The 13,101-nt window shown below is 66.9% G+C and overlaps 4 protein-coding genes across 4 annotated transcripts in view; 1 reads left to right on the forward strand and 3 right to left on the reverse strand.

The window, feature by feature from the left end:
• The window catches only part of CHLNCDRAFT_145402 (expressed protein), a gene marked incomplete at both ends in the record, with an annotated part of 3,333 nt that extends 638 nt beyond the window's left edge, over positions 1 to 2,695 (reverse strand). Inside the window, 10 exons of the mRNA XM_005848047.1 lie at positions 7 to 203; positions 390 to 572; positions 697 to 858; positions 1,015 to 1,086; positions 1,230 to 1,252; positions 1,363 to 1,589; positions 1,774 to 1,883; positions 1,978 to 2,149; positions 2,319 to 2,469; positions 2,662 to 2,695. Of these exons, the coding sequence (XP_005848109.1) occupies positions 7 to 203; positions 390 to 572; positions 697 to 858; positions 1,015 to 1,086; positions 1,230 to 1,252; positions 1,363 to 1,589; positions 1,774 to 1,883; positions 1,978 to 2,149; positions 2,319 to 2,469; positions 2,662 to 2,695 (1,331 nt within the window). The remainder of the gene's footprint in view (positions 1 to 6; positions 204 to 389; positions 573 to 696; positions 859 to 1,014; positions 1,087 to 1,229; positions 1,253 to 1,362; positions 1,590 to 1,773; positions 1,884 to 1,977; positions 2,150 to 2,318; positions 2,470 to 2,661) is intronic.
• A 720-nt stretch (positions 2,696 to 3,415) lies between these two features.
• On the forward strand, positions 3,416 to 6,240 carry CHLNCDRAFT_145403 (hypothetical protein; the record flags this gene model as incomplete). The annotated part of the gene is made up of 9 exons (XM_005847885.1): positions 3,416 to 3,422; positions 3,664 to 3,923; positions 4,089 to 4,185; positions 4,333 to 4,530; positions 4,604 to 4,770; positions 4,902 to 5,190; positions 5,339 to 5,421; positions 5,630 to 5,822; positions 5,927 to 6,240. The coding sequence occupies 9 exons, from the start codon at positions 3,416 to 3,418 to the stop codon at positions 6,238 to 6,240; spliced, it is 1,608 nt and encodes a 535-aa protein (XP_005847947.1).
• A 616-nt stretch (positions 6,241 to 6,856) lies between these two features.
• On the reverse strand, positions 6,857 to 11,475 carry CHLNCDRAFT_145404 (hypothetical protein; the record flags this gene model as incomplete). Its single annotated transcript, XM_005848048.1, has 15 exons — positions 6,857 to 6,923; positions 7,073 to 7,178; positions 7,455 to 7,665; positions 7,836 to 7,867; positions 8,098 to 8,224; positions 8,423 to 8,551; positions 8,756 to 8,875; positions 9,014 to 9,263; positions 9,512 to 9,659; positions 9,850 to 9,905; positions 10,207 to 10,270; positions 10,424 to 10,541; positions 10,768 to 10,850; positions 10,967 to 11,060; positions 11,356 to 11,475. 15 exons carry the CDS (start codon positions 11,473 to 11,475, stop codon positions 6,857 to 6,859), a joined length of 1,725 nt encoding a protein of 574 aa, XP_005848110.1.
• Positions 11,476 to 12,050: 575 nt separating this feature from the next.
• CHLNCDRAFT_145405 (hypothetical protein) lies at positions 12,051 to 12,789 on the reverse strand (the record flags this gene model as incomplete). Its single annotated transcript, XM_005848049.1, has 4 exons — positions 12,051 to 12,212; positions 12,356 to 12,430; positions 12,584 to 12,648; positions 12,741 to 12,789. 4 exons carry the CDS (start codon positions 12,787 to 12,789, stop codon positions 12,051 to 12,053), a joined length of 351 nt encoding a protein of 116 aa, XP_005848111.1.
• Positions 12,790 to 13,101: the final 312 nt, after the last annotated feature.

Consider the following 13,101-nt stretch of genomic DNA (forward strand, 5'->3'; position numbering starts at 1 on the left):
ATGCACAGCTGCCAGCTGCACAGCTGCATCCCAGAGCGCTGCTGGGCAGCCATCCACAGGGGCGGCTCATCACTCACGGCACAGGGCGGTGGCTCCCTTGCCTGTGGCAGGTCCTCTGGGAGGAACACCAGCTCGCCCCCCACTGTGCCGTACGGCCAGGATGTGACGTTGCCTTGGTCTGTGGCCGTGCCCTTGACACCCACCTGGCAGCAGGGCATGAGGTGGCAGCGGCGGGGGCGGCACGGTGAGGCGCCCGGCATCGTGCGGTCCATCGATGCAGGGACGCCGTGGCGGGGATCCACGGCGGGATGCAGGGGCGGCAGCCGGCCAACAGCACACCCCACAGCCCCGACGCCACCAGTGCCTGCCCCTGCCCAGCGCCCACGCACCGAGCCCAGGATGCCGGAGGGCGTGGCGGGGCAGGCGGGCATGAGCGGGTCGCAGGGCACTTGGTTGATGATGTCGTCGGCGTAATCGACCATCCGGCCGTTCACCAGCTGGTTGTAGGCATCCACAAAGGAGGAGTCACCCACCTGGGGCGGCGCAAACAGCACCGCTTGCACCACGGGGGCCTGCCGGGGAGGTGGCAGCGTGGCAAGGAGGCTTGTGAGAGATGCTGGGGCAGCGCACGAGTGCACCCATGCACTGTCACCTCACACCAGCACTATCACGCCCCACCCACACCACACCGCCCACCTCGTCAGGGCCCATGGATGCAGCCAGATAGTCTGCCGCCGCAAAGGCCACCATGGTGCCGATGCCGGCGCCCAGCGAGTGCCCCGTCACCCACACCTCAGGCGGCGGGCCGCCGCTGTCCACCACCAGCGCATCCAGGGCCGCCTGCGCCGCGGGCCAGATCTGCAGCGGCGCAGGGCAGGGCGGTTAGGCGGCGGCCGGGGGCAGGCTTGTGCTGCCCCACAACTCCTCGACCACAGCAAGGCCGTGCCTGCTCTCAAACTAAAAAAAACAGGCAGCAGCCGCCCAGCCAGCCGCCGCCCCAGCCAGCCGCCGCACCTCCTGGAAGATGGAGGCGAAGCCAAAGGACACGTTGCCGCCAAAGATAGCCTGGATCTCGGGGTCGGCTGTCTGCGGTGGCAAGCAGCGGGAATGGGTGGGGTGCCGACAAGAGGTAGGCGGGATCGAAGCGAGGCGGCGCAAGCTTCATGCATGGAGAGGGGACATCTGGCGTGAGTGCATCCGCTAAACAAGCCGTCTGAAAGCTTGGGCACGTGCATGGGCCCCACCTGGTTATCTGCAAGGCGACAAAACAATAGAGCAGTGTTTTCTCAGGGGCTGCTGGGCGACAGCGGAGTTCACATTGTCAGTGGCCCGCCACAAGCATTGTCGACGGCACACACTCACACTCGAAGTTCTTCGTCCACTCGTAGCTGCCCACAGTGCTCCGCACAACCAGCAGAACCTGATTGGTTTGGTTGTTGTGCAACACAAACAGCATGGGGAGAGGCGGGCCGCTGGCCTGCGCCAGATCTCCCGTGGCCTCCAGGCTCCAGCCCGGAGGCAGCGGCAGGCTGGCGTTGGGCTGGGGCGAGCAGGGGGCGTAGACATAGGCGTTCCGGGAGAAGCGGAACCTGTAAGGGGAGGCGGCAAGGCATCCAGCAGGCCGGCCAGGTGGGCATCTGCAGCCGGGCGGGCAGTGCGGCAGGAGCCTGCTGCTTGTCCTGCCGTCGCGGCACACGCGCACTGCTGCTGCATTGCCCTTGTGCCCTCTGCTGGGCAAGGCACGCGGTGGGCAGCCCCACGCGCAACGCTCACAGCTGAAAGTAGGTGGCGCCCTCCTCGGCAAACACCGCGGCGGCGTCCTCAAACTCGGGTGGCAGCGGCCTGGCGTCCCTGAGCGCAGTCAGCACCCCCGATCCCGGCATCTGCAGCAGCGGCGGCACGGGGCGGAGGGTGGGACCCTGTCAGATGCGGACACCATGGCGGGAGCAGGTGCGGCAGGCGGCGCCAGTGATGCACATGCTGCTCGGCTAAGGCCCCGCCCTTCCCATCAGCCCTGCTCGCCTGGTCCAGAGAGGTGGTGCTGGGGCTGCCGCAGCGTGGCGGCTCGTGGTTGCCGCCATCTGTCAGGCCCAAGTCTATGAGCGCCAGGAAGTCGCATGCCTGCTGCCGCGTCTGGTTCTGGGTGAGCCTGCATGCCATGCATGGATCCACGTGCAGGGGGTGGCTGAGCAGGTGTGGCCAAAGCCATGCGTAGCCAACCGGCATGGGTGCACTGGGCATGGGGCGGGGCGGGGCTCAAGCGAGCTGCCGAGGCACTCCACCATACCCACTCAAAGGGGGAAGGGGGAATTACCCACCAGGAGCAGAAGGAGCGAGACGGCGGCTCCGGCAGGCTGCCAATGAAGGCGCCGACCAGGGATGGCTCCACGCCCATCTGCTCAGCCAGCCCAGTGCAGACCGGCCCCACGGTTTCCGCAGCGAAGGTGGCCGGCGACGCCGCAGCCAGCACTGCAGAGGGCATGGCAACAGGGCGGCAGCGGGCGGGAGGCGGCGGGTTGGCGGCGGGAGCGGTCCTGCTGCTTGCCAGTGACGATCGGCTAGCGTTGGCGCCTGTTTGATGGCTTGATCTCTGGGCGCAGACAGAGGTTGTTGCCAGAACTTGCTGTTCGCCACCGTTTCACAGCTGTGAGGCAAGCTCACCGGCCGCCACCAGCGCCAAGGCCAGCCCTCCCATGGCTGATGCTATAGTTGGAGGAAGGAATCGGATGCCGAAACGAAGTGCAAGTCCTTTGGCAGGTGACATCACCCCTGACCGCCACCTCGCCGCCATAGCGCCGGAAGCAAGGCGCCCTTCTGAGGTACTTCCTTCTGATGAACGGAACTGGTGTGATAAACACTATGTGTGATAGGCCATTACATCTTTGAATATGGATATGGTCGTTTGCCTCTGCAAGAGCACCAGTGCTCAGTCGGTGCCGCTCTTGCACATAGGCCATGGCGGGCTGTCAATGCTGACCCTCATATTATTGTACCCTCCCAGAATCATCGTAAGCATCCCAATCATCGTTAAGCATCCCCTGCAACTGGCATTGGTAGACTGGAAGAGGCAGGGCCGCGGCCGTGGCCGCGGCAGCGGGAGGCGGTGCGCGTCATGGCGGTGAGCTTCACGGCTCTTGCATCCGCTTCCATGGGCTTCTTCGCCAATCCATGGATTGTTTCCATCAACGGGCAAGCCTAAAATGAGGCGTTGCAACGCGTTGGGGGCCATACGCGCTGGGGGCAACACATGCATCGCCACCAGGGCGCCAGAAAGAACAACTGTCGCAGCCTCTGCATGCATTTCCATCTTTGATACGCAGATCACGGTTGGCGCAGCAGCGTTTTTGTTGGGTAGAGGCCAGGGGCGGCAGCCAACACCGAGCGTGCCCTAGCAGGAAGGCCGAGCGGCGCTGCAATGGCAGGTGCGGTGGCCACGGATTCACATCCTGGGCTCCTGATGCCCAAAGGAGGCCAGCGCCGCGCGCGGGTCGCACCCAACAAACCTTCCGCCGCCGCCGCCGCCGCCACTGGTTTGCCTGCACTCCCGCCGCCGCTGCCTTGCGCGGCCGTCTGCACTCTCGGGCCCTGCTTGTGCCAGTCAGCCGGTCCCCTTGCATGTGTGGTTGCTTTTGTGATCATCATCTTGTTGTTGTGAACATGCAGACGGTCCCACACCGCCGCTGCGGGAGCTGGCGACGGTGCTCATCGAGGAGCCGCCGCCCTCCAGCGCCGCCTCCTCCACAGTCACCATGATGAATAGCGCCATCGGCGCAGGCATCCTCACCCTGCCCTACGCCTTCCGCTGCACGGGCTGGGTGGCGGGGCTGGCGTGCATCGCGGCGGTCGCCGCCCTCATGTCCTTCACGCTGTACATCCTGTCCCGCTTTGCCGAGCACACGGGCAGCAAGACGTACGGCGCGCTGGTGAGCTGAGCTCCCCCGCGCTTCTCTGGCTGCACCCCTGCTCCTCCACAGGCAGCCGCGGTTGTGCTCTCCCCTGGCAGGGTAGCATGCCCAAAGCCTGGCCAGCGGAAGCCACAGCACAGTGGCAGACAGCACGCGCCTGCCCCGTCGGCGCTGCGCCCGCAGGTGCACACCATGCTGGGCAAGCAGGCCAGCATCGGCATGGGCGCCGTCAAGTTCCTGTTTCTGTTTGGGGGCTGCACCTCGTACCTGATGATCCTCGGTACGCCCGGCCCTCCCTTGCTGCCAAGCCAAGGGCCTAGTGTCACGCTGTGCCTCCTCTCTCCATTTTTTGTTTCTTTTAGTTTTTCTTTTAATGCACATTGTCGCCACGGGCGCGCCCGCCCACCCGCCGCCCGTTGTTCTGCAGGCGACTCCTTCCACCCGCTGCTGCTGCAAGCCTTTGGGGAGCGGTGGTGGACGGGCAGGGACGCCGCCATCATTGCCGTGGGCACCATCTGCATCTTCCCGCTCTGCCTGCGCACCAGCCTGGGCGGCCTGAAAGGCGAGGCGCGGCCGCACCGCTGCACCGTGCTGCCACGCAGCACGCAGGCCACGCGAAGCCTCTGTGCAACGGCGCCCTGGGTGGGGGTGCCTCTCTCCTCATTCCCGCTGCCCTGCGCCCCCTCGTTGCCCTGCAGCCGTCAGCTCCATGGCTGTCTCCTCGATCGTCGTGGTGGTGGGCGCTGTGCTGTTCTCTTCGGTGCGCAGGATCCGCAGGCCGGAGCACTCCTGGGAGGGGGTGCGCGCATTCAACCCATCCCTCGAGTTCTTCGGCGCCCTGCCCCTCATCATCTTTAGCTTTGTGGTGAGCAAGCCAGGGCGCCGGTGCTGTGGCTCTGGGCCTTGGTGTCAGCTGGCGGCAGGCCTGGGGCGAGCGGCGCCCGTGCCGCGCCTCGCACCCGCCCCGCCCATCGAATCGCGCACCCCCCTGCGCAGTGCCACCACAACGTGATCAGCGTGTTTAATGAGCTCGAGTCGCACCCGTCCCTCTTCCGCCCCTCGGCCAGGCGTGGCGCAGCGGCCGCCGCCCGCGGCCCGCAGCAGCAGCAGCAGGAGCAGCAAGGGCAGGAGCGGCAGGGGCCCGTCACCAGCTATGAGTCGCTGCCCTCGCCGCTGGCGCTGTCGCAGCGGAGCATGCGGCACCTGAAGTCATCCAAGCTGCGGGGCATGGTGTGGGTGATCGCGGTGTCGATGAGCCTCGTGGCCCTGCTGTACTGCACCATAGGTGCGCCGCCTGGCGGCCTTGCTGCGCCACCTCGGCAGCTGCCGCCTGCTCAGCCGCAGCCGGCCGCCCAGCCAGGTTGCCGTCCCTTGTCGGCCACTATCTGGGGCTATCCATTCCCAGCCTTTTCAGCAACTGACCTTGCGTGCAGGCCTGGCTGGCTACCTGGCGTTCCCCGCCGACGCCAACCCAGACATCCTCGTCAGCTTCGGGTGCACCAACATGCTGATGCAGGTGGGTGCGCCCGCGGCTGCGGCAGGCACATATTCTCTGGGAAACTGCGCTGCAACTGATGCATGGCATGCTGGCATGTCATGCTGGGTTGTCTGCTGCCACTGCCCAGACATGAGGCAGCCTTGTGCTGAGCGCAGCTCGGCTGGGAGGGCAGCGGCCACCCCGACACCGACGCCGCCTGCTGCTGCCGCTGCCGCCCCTTGCGCAGGTGGCGCGGGCCTCCATCGGCCTGGTGTTGATCGCCTCCTACCCTGTGGTGCACTTCCCCGCCCGCGCCGCCATCAGCGAGCTGCTGCACCACGCGACCGGGCGCCAGTTTGTTGGCAAGGCGTTTATCGGGGCCGAGGCGGTCGTCTTCTTTGCATCCACCCTGGCCATTGCCGTGCGATGCACCGACCTAGGTGCGTGCATGGCTGGCCGTGCCACCGTGCAGACCTGTGTGTGCGGAGCAGCCTGGCTCTGCCACAGTGGCCGACCCCTCCCTCCCCACGCCCTGCTCCTGCAGGCATCGTCTTCAAGCTGATTGGCGGCACGTGTGGCGCCATGCTGGTCCTGGCCCTGCCCGGCGCCCTCCTGATGCAGTACGCCTGCTCCAAGCACCGCGACGCGCGGCAGCCGCTGGCCCTGCTGCGGGAGCCGCTGCTGGTGGCGGCGGCGGAGGAGGGCGGCGGCAGCAACGGCGGCAGCGCAGTGACGTGGCGGGTGTACAGCCTATGGTGCAGTAGGCTGTTCTGGGGCGGCTTGGCGCTGCAGCTGCTGGCCGCCGCGGTTGCCGTGCTGTCTGTGGCAACAATACTGTGGGACCTGCCCTCGGCATAGCTAGTTACTTGCTTTACACTAATTGTTTGTGAATCGAAGTAACTATTCAGGAGTTGACTACTAGTAGGTCATCCAGCGCTGGGGACAGTGGACTAGGGGCTGGGGGTTAGTATGTCTGGAGGACACAGGCTTAATGCAGCCTGCTCAGCACGCATGCCGCAAGAGGAGTACCTCAGGCTCTCTCGGCACAAACGATGAAACAGAGGAAACAAAGGGTTCCCTTCAAAAGGTACTAGGTGATGTAGTACGGCTGAAAAGGTACACACTCGCCACGGTGTAGGAAAGTGGAAAAAAGATTAAAGCAGAGGCAGGAGGGATCGTACGTTAGGTGAAGCCAGCTGGCAAGAAATGTATGCCAGGGGCAATGCAATACATCGCGCAACAAATGTGCTACGGCACGGGCACAGCTCACATCAGTGAACCGCAGCCTCTTATTGGGGTGGGGATCTTCAAGGGTTGGTTGCACGCACTGGCACCGGAGTTTCTGTTCCAAAGTATTCGGCTTTCTGCTGGGTGGGAGGGTTTCTTGCTTGGGGTGTGGCTCTTCTGGGGGGCGCGTTGTGGGGTGTGATAAGTGGGTGATAGCAGGAAGTGGTGGGGACTCTGCCTGTGGCTCCTAGGGAATGGAGATAATCTTAGAAGCGGAGGGCACGCCTTGGTCGGAGATGATGACCAGCATGTACCTGCGGGGCGTAACAGCAGTGCAAGGGGTGGGCAGCATGCCGAGCTGAGCGCAGGCGCCAGAGCTGCGCTGGCTGTCCTGCCCGTGATGGGAGGGGCGGGCATGTGGTCCAAGCGATGGCCACGTGTGGCACCAGGGGCAGGCACTCACATGCCAGGGGGCAGGATGTTGCGGTTTCCTGGGATCGCAACGTTGAGCGTGCCGCCGCCTGGAGCGACCACGTTGGAGGCGATGTTGAGCCACAGGGCACGGGCATCTGCAGCAGGGGGGACACACGGGGCAGGCAGGAGTTGGAGTAGCTGCCAGGCTGGCCACCAGCAGCGCTGGACGCCAGCTGGCAGCCCGCCAGCCAGGCAGGCACGCGAATGCGGCATCCACCCCAGGATATCGTGCACGATGGCCTATCGTAGCGGGGTGACTGCAGCACAGCGTCCATGCGCCAGCTGACGCCAGGCGGCGCCAGCTGGGCACCCGCCACAGCCACACCGAACGGCGCGCCGATCGCCCCCGCAGCCACCATGCCGCTGCGCACCAAAGTTCATGGAGTGTGTGGTGGCTCCGTTGCGGATGAGCAGGGCGCGGATGACTGGGCTGGCGGAGGTGTAGGCCACGGTGGCCTCGCTCCCCGCTGGCACAAAGGAGGGGGCGTCGGTGATGACGGGCTGGGGGCCCTTGCTGAGGTAGGGAGGTGAGTAGATCTCTGCTGTCTGGTCGTTGGTCACATCGGAGCCAGCCAGCATGACCTGCAGCGCAAACGGCGGCAAGACACGGCGGCATGGAGACGCAGGCATCCATGTTGTGTGCGTGTGTCCACAGGAAAGCTGTGCTGGGTAGAGGGGGTGGGCCGGCAGAGGGGCAGCTGCGGCAGCTGCCAAGGGATGCGCTGCCGTTGCCGCCGGGCCGGGCCGGGCACGTGCCTTGCAGTCAGGGAGGAGGATGGAGATGCTGTGGTAGAGGCGGGGGCGCATGCCCTCGGCCAGCGAGCCCTTCTCAGACCACATGCCTGAAGCGAGAAGAGGGGAGGGGAGGGGCAATGTGAGGTGCTGCCTACAGGGCAGAGGCGACCAGAATGTGAGCCCACTCACGCATGCAGCCGGCGGCAGGCAGGCTCCGGCACAACCGCGCCACACAGCGCTGGGCTGGATGCGAGGCGCGGCCGAGCGCCGCCGGCGCACCTGTGGCGGGGTTGAAGATGGAGGGCTCGTAGATCGCCTCCGACTCCTCCCCCTTGCTGCACCGCTCCTCGCACCACCAGCTGGTGCCGTCCCTGAACTCCACGTCCCGCGACTCCTTGCTCCAGCCCTGGGAAGAGAGGGGTGCACGGGCGCGGCGCAAAGGGAGTGGTGGGCAGGGGCCGGGCGGCGTGGGGCAGAGGCGGGGCGCGTGCCACGCGACAGGCGCACCGGCGGCAGGTGCGGCCCATCACCATGGCCCACACCAGGCAAGGCTGGACGCAGCGGCAAAAGCCAACGCTGGCATCCCCTCGGCGGTCCGGCTCACCGCGACGCCCACTTGGGAGCCTCCGAAGAAGCCGATGGTGCCGTCGCACAGGATGACGGCATCCCCCATGACACGCCCGTACGGCATGGGCCCCACAGACTCCCAGGTGGCCTCGGGGCCGGCAGTGAGCTGCAGAAGGAGGTGTGTGTGTGTGTGTGTGTGTAGCGGGCGGCGGCGGCGGGGAGGCACGCAGGCGCTGGCTGCTGCAGCAGAGCCTGGATGGAAGCCCCACATATCGGTCGGAGGCATGGGCCGCCCATGCTGGCCGCCCCGGCAAGCAGCTGCGCCCCGGCTGCGCCCCGGCTGCGCGCGGCTGCCAGCTGGCCGCCGCACCTCGATGATTTCGGCGGCCTTGGATGCGGGTGTGCTGTAGTCGGCACGGTCGTCGGCGGAGCCGATCGCACCCAGGAAGAAGAGCTTGTAGTAGGGGGGGAGGATGGGCAGCAGCACGCCCTCGCGTGCACGGGGTGGCGGGTGTGGGGAGGAGGGAGCGCCGCGCCGCGCAACGTCACCACGCGGCAGTGGCGGCTGGACACAGGGAGGGCCAGCCGCCAGGCCGGGATGGGCCGGGCTGGCAGGCGGGGCTGGCACCTGCCTGCCGCCACGGCCGCGGCGCCGGGGCTCACCCGTCTGCGGGTAGGACCAGGGGTGGCCGGGTCGGGAGGCGTACGAGAACTCCTTTTGGAAGGTGGAGGGCCCGGAGCGGCTGTACTTGACCAGCAGCTTGCCCGCCGACACGACCACGCCGCCGTCTGGCGCCACCAACACGTGCGGGTAGGTGTGGATGGGGAAGGCGGCCGACAGCTGGTCAGACATCTCCCAATGGTCGCCGTCAAACGACCTGCGAGCAGGGGGCAGGCAGGGGGGCGTGGCGGGGTGGCGGGCTGGTTGGAGCGGAGCGGTGCCCGCCGCGCAGCGACCCAAGCCACGCGGGGCACACCGCTGCCATGCTACCGATCGCGGACGCGGCGGCCTCCTCGTCCTGACACCAGCACCCCCCCGGCTGTCCGGCGCAGCGAGCCGGCGCATGCCGCCCGGCTGGGCCGCCGCCCGGTGGCCCTTGCAGCAAGCCTCCCATCCTTTGCTCACTTGGTGGCGGGGTCGTACACCTCGTAGCTTGGGTTGTCGTACTCAGTCTCCCCCTCCACATAGTACCCAGCCTTGCCGCTGTCCGCCACTCCCCCCACCACCAGCACCTTGCCGTCGCCCAGCGTGGCCACGCCGGGGTACCAGCGCCCTGACAGAAGGGGGGAGGGGGCAAGAGGGAGGGAGGGGGCAGGTTGTGTGGGCTGGGCGCCAAACGGGTGTCTGGCGGGGGGCGAGAGCCGGCACAGGGCCCGGATGTGGAGAGGGGCGCCGAGTGGAGGGGCAGGCGGGAGGATGCCCCAGGCAAGATGGAGCTGCCCAGGATGCAGGCCCCAGCCCACCTGAGTTCATTTTGGTGCTCCACAGGCTGCCGGTGCCGTGGTTGTAGGAGCGGAACCTGCGCGGGCGATCGGGGTGTGCTGAAGAACGGCCCAGGGCTGAGGGGAAGCATTGTAGGCAGGGCAGCCGCAGGCAGCGCGGTGTGGGGTGCGAGGCGTGGAGCGGCCCGGCGGCGTCGGTGGCGGCGTGTGTGCATGGTAGTGTGGTGTGGGGCAGGGCTGGCTGTGGTGGCGGCACAGGCAGGCGGGCAGGCAGGCAGGCAGGTGGCAGGGCAACGGGCAGGAGGTGGCACAGTGTGTACCAGCAGGCCGGAGGCAGCAAGCCCCGGCAGGGCAGCAGGCACCAGGCAGCAGGCCCACCAGTTGATGTCCTCAGCGTGGCCCCCAAAGATCAGCACCTCGCTCATGGCTGTGGTGGTCTGGGCTGCGCGGCAGCAAGCGGGCGGGGCATGGCGCGGGTCAGGCGGCACGGCGGCACAGGCTACCGAGGAGGGCGGCAAGGTGCCGCGTGCTGGGCAGAAGCAGCCGCGCTGGGGGGCGGGCGTGCTGTGCTGTGAAGGGCAGCGATGCTGCGCACCCCCGCAAAAGCTGTTCTTGCAGTCGTGGATGCCACACTCGTCCAGCAGCTGCTCGTAGGTGCGGGTGGCGGGGTCATACACCGCGCTGCCATACTCCTGCAGGCCCTGGTTGCGCGACTGCGCACATACGGGGGTGGGGTGGGCGGCAGCGGGTGGGCGGTAGGCAGCGGCCGCGCATGGGGGCAAGGGCTCAGCACGCATGGGGTCTAGGCGATGGGGGCAGAGCTGTGGAAGCGAGGGCGGGCAGGTAGTGACTGGAAGGGGTGGGCGGGACGCAGAGCGCGGGTGGAGCGGCCCCGGCAGCGGCAGCGCTGGGCACGCGGAGGCTGCGCAGGGCGCTCACCGACCAGCCCACCACCTCCCCCGCCTTCATCAGGTTGGCGTGGATCATAATGATGCCGGTGCCGCCGCCCGACTCCCAAGAGCCTGCGCAATCAGGGTGGCACGCAGGGCAAGAGGGAGAGGGAATTGAGCATTGCGAGCAGATGGACTGGCTGGCGCAAAGAGGGCAGGGGCGGCCGCGCAGCACGGTAGGTGCGCACCCTGGCCGCCCTTGGGAATGTAGGTGCCGCCAGGCACCGCAGCCCCAACCATCGGCTCAAAGTCCAGCAGCTGCTTGCGGGGCCCGCGGCGGGCCTGAAGGGGGTGCAGGGGGCGGTGTGGAGCAGAGGTGACGAGCGGCACGCAGCCGGGGCTGCTGGGGCACACCAACCGGTGCGCAGGTTACGATGCCGCTGCGGCGCTGCTCGTATCCTGCCCTTACTGGCGCCCCACATCATGCAGGGGCACCCAAAGGCAAGGCGTCTCTAGCAGGGCAGCTGGTGGCCAACGGGGTCTAGGGCGTACGGCAGCGCCAGAGCGGCAGGCAGCTGGGCGGATGCCGCTAGGGGCACGAGGCCTCTCCTGCGTGATCCGCCGATCCCCGCCCCACCTGGAGACGTCCCTGCTCCGAGTGGTGACCCCCAGGCGCTGCCATGCGCAGCATGTCGCCCGCTGCATCTGGTGCCAGAGCCGCTGCCACAAGCAACAGCGGCAGCAGCCGCCTCGCCATATTGTGGGGAGACGGAGACGGGGGATATGGTGCCGCTCTGGGGCTTGCCAAACTCACTCACGCGCAAATCACGCGGCAGCGGCCAACGTGTACGGCACGCAATTGGGGCCCCTAGCCTGCTTGCAGACCTTGCGGTCTGTTGACAGCATTGAGTTCACGGCAGTGAGTGCCTGCTGCACATACCCTGCACCCACTGGGCGGCACCCCGGCGCGCACGCCCCGCCAACTTTCGCTGTTGCTCAGTGAACGGCTGGCATTACAGTGAATGGGCAGATGAGTGATGGGTATTTGCTTGGGGTGGTTCGACGGAAAGCAGGGGGCGAGTGGGGCAGCCCTGGGGCGGCGAGGCGGCCAAGCGGCTGTACAGTTGGGTTGGGAGTTTGGAAGACGCAATCCACATTGGCCGAATGCAGGATGAGGGGAGGGTTCAAAATGGTTCACCAGGAATCGACAGATCTGGAAAGGCAGTCCACAGACGGAGTTGCTGGGGAGGGTCGGGTGGTGCAAAATGCGAGCTCGACCTCGAGCAAGCGGCTGGCAGCTGATTGGTGTGAAATGTTTGTTGCCTGTGCCGCTCAGGCCACCGTGTACTTGACGATCATGCCGCCGCCGTCACAGTGGCCGGGAACTTGGCATGCAAAGAAGTAGTCACCGGGCGCGTCAAACTCGAAGGAGGCGGCGCCGCCGCTGGTCTCAGGGGCGACCTCCACCATCAAGGGCGGGTTGGGTGAGTACGACTGCAGGCAAGGGCAGGTGGCAGGAGGGGGTGCCGCCAGGAGCAGAAGGGCATGGGCATCGGATTCAAATGGAAGCCGCAAGCATGCCGCGGCGCCGAATGAGAGCCTTGACGGGCTGCCACTTCGCCGGCAGCAATACGCACCGCAGGGCAAGTGCCATCCGGGACACGGTACACGCCGTGGAAGCCGGTCCACGTGAACTCCACGGTGTCACCAACCTGCGGGGGAGCAGGACCAGCAAGTCAAGCGGGCAGCCATGACGGGAAGGCAGGGAGCGACGCCTTGTGGAGAGTGCCACTCTAGCGACCTGGCAGCCTAGGTGCGGCAAAGGTGTTGCCTTTGTTCCACATACACCCAGTGGGTGATCGCACCTTGGCGGTTTGGTCGGGGTAGGAAGGCGAAGTTTGGAAGTCCCAGACGAGGGGAATGATGGTGCCTGCATGCAATTAGGGCGGTGGTGCCATTAGCCGTCGCACATGCCCAACGGGACTGCCTCAAAGCCATGCCCGAAGCCGGGCGGCGGCGCACCGCTGGGGGCTGCCGTGGGGCCTGCGGAGGGTGCCCCGACAGGAGCCATGTCTTCAGGGGCTGGCGCGCCCGACTGATCAGCCTGCAAGTGGGGAGAGGATGGGCATGGGCGGGGGGGAGGGGTGGGCGCTTGAGGTTGGGTCCCTGATGTTCTGGTTGCGTGCGCCCGCTGTGCTTGCTGTTGCTGCCCGGGATGCTGGGCAGCAGCAACGCACCGTTTCGGAGAGGGTGCGACCTGCACGCAGCATGCCAAATGCGGTGGGCGGTTGATAGCGGCGGCGGCACCTGGCGGCGGTGGCAGCAGAAGTACTTTGGCTTCCATGCCAAGCTCGTTATAACATGAGGCCGCTGTTCACAGCCA

The sequence above is a fragment of the Chlorella variabilis genome (assembly GCF_000147415.1).
Source record: "Chlorella variabilis unplaced genomic scaffold CHLNCscaffold_9, whole genome shotgun sequence".
NCBI lineage: Eukaryota > Viridiplantae > Chlorophyta > Trebouxiophyceae > Chlorellales > Chlorellaceae > Chlorella > Chlorella variabilis.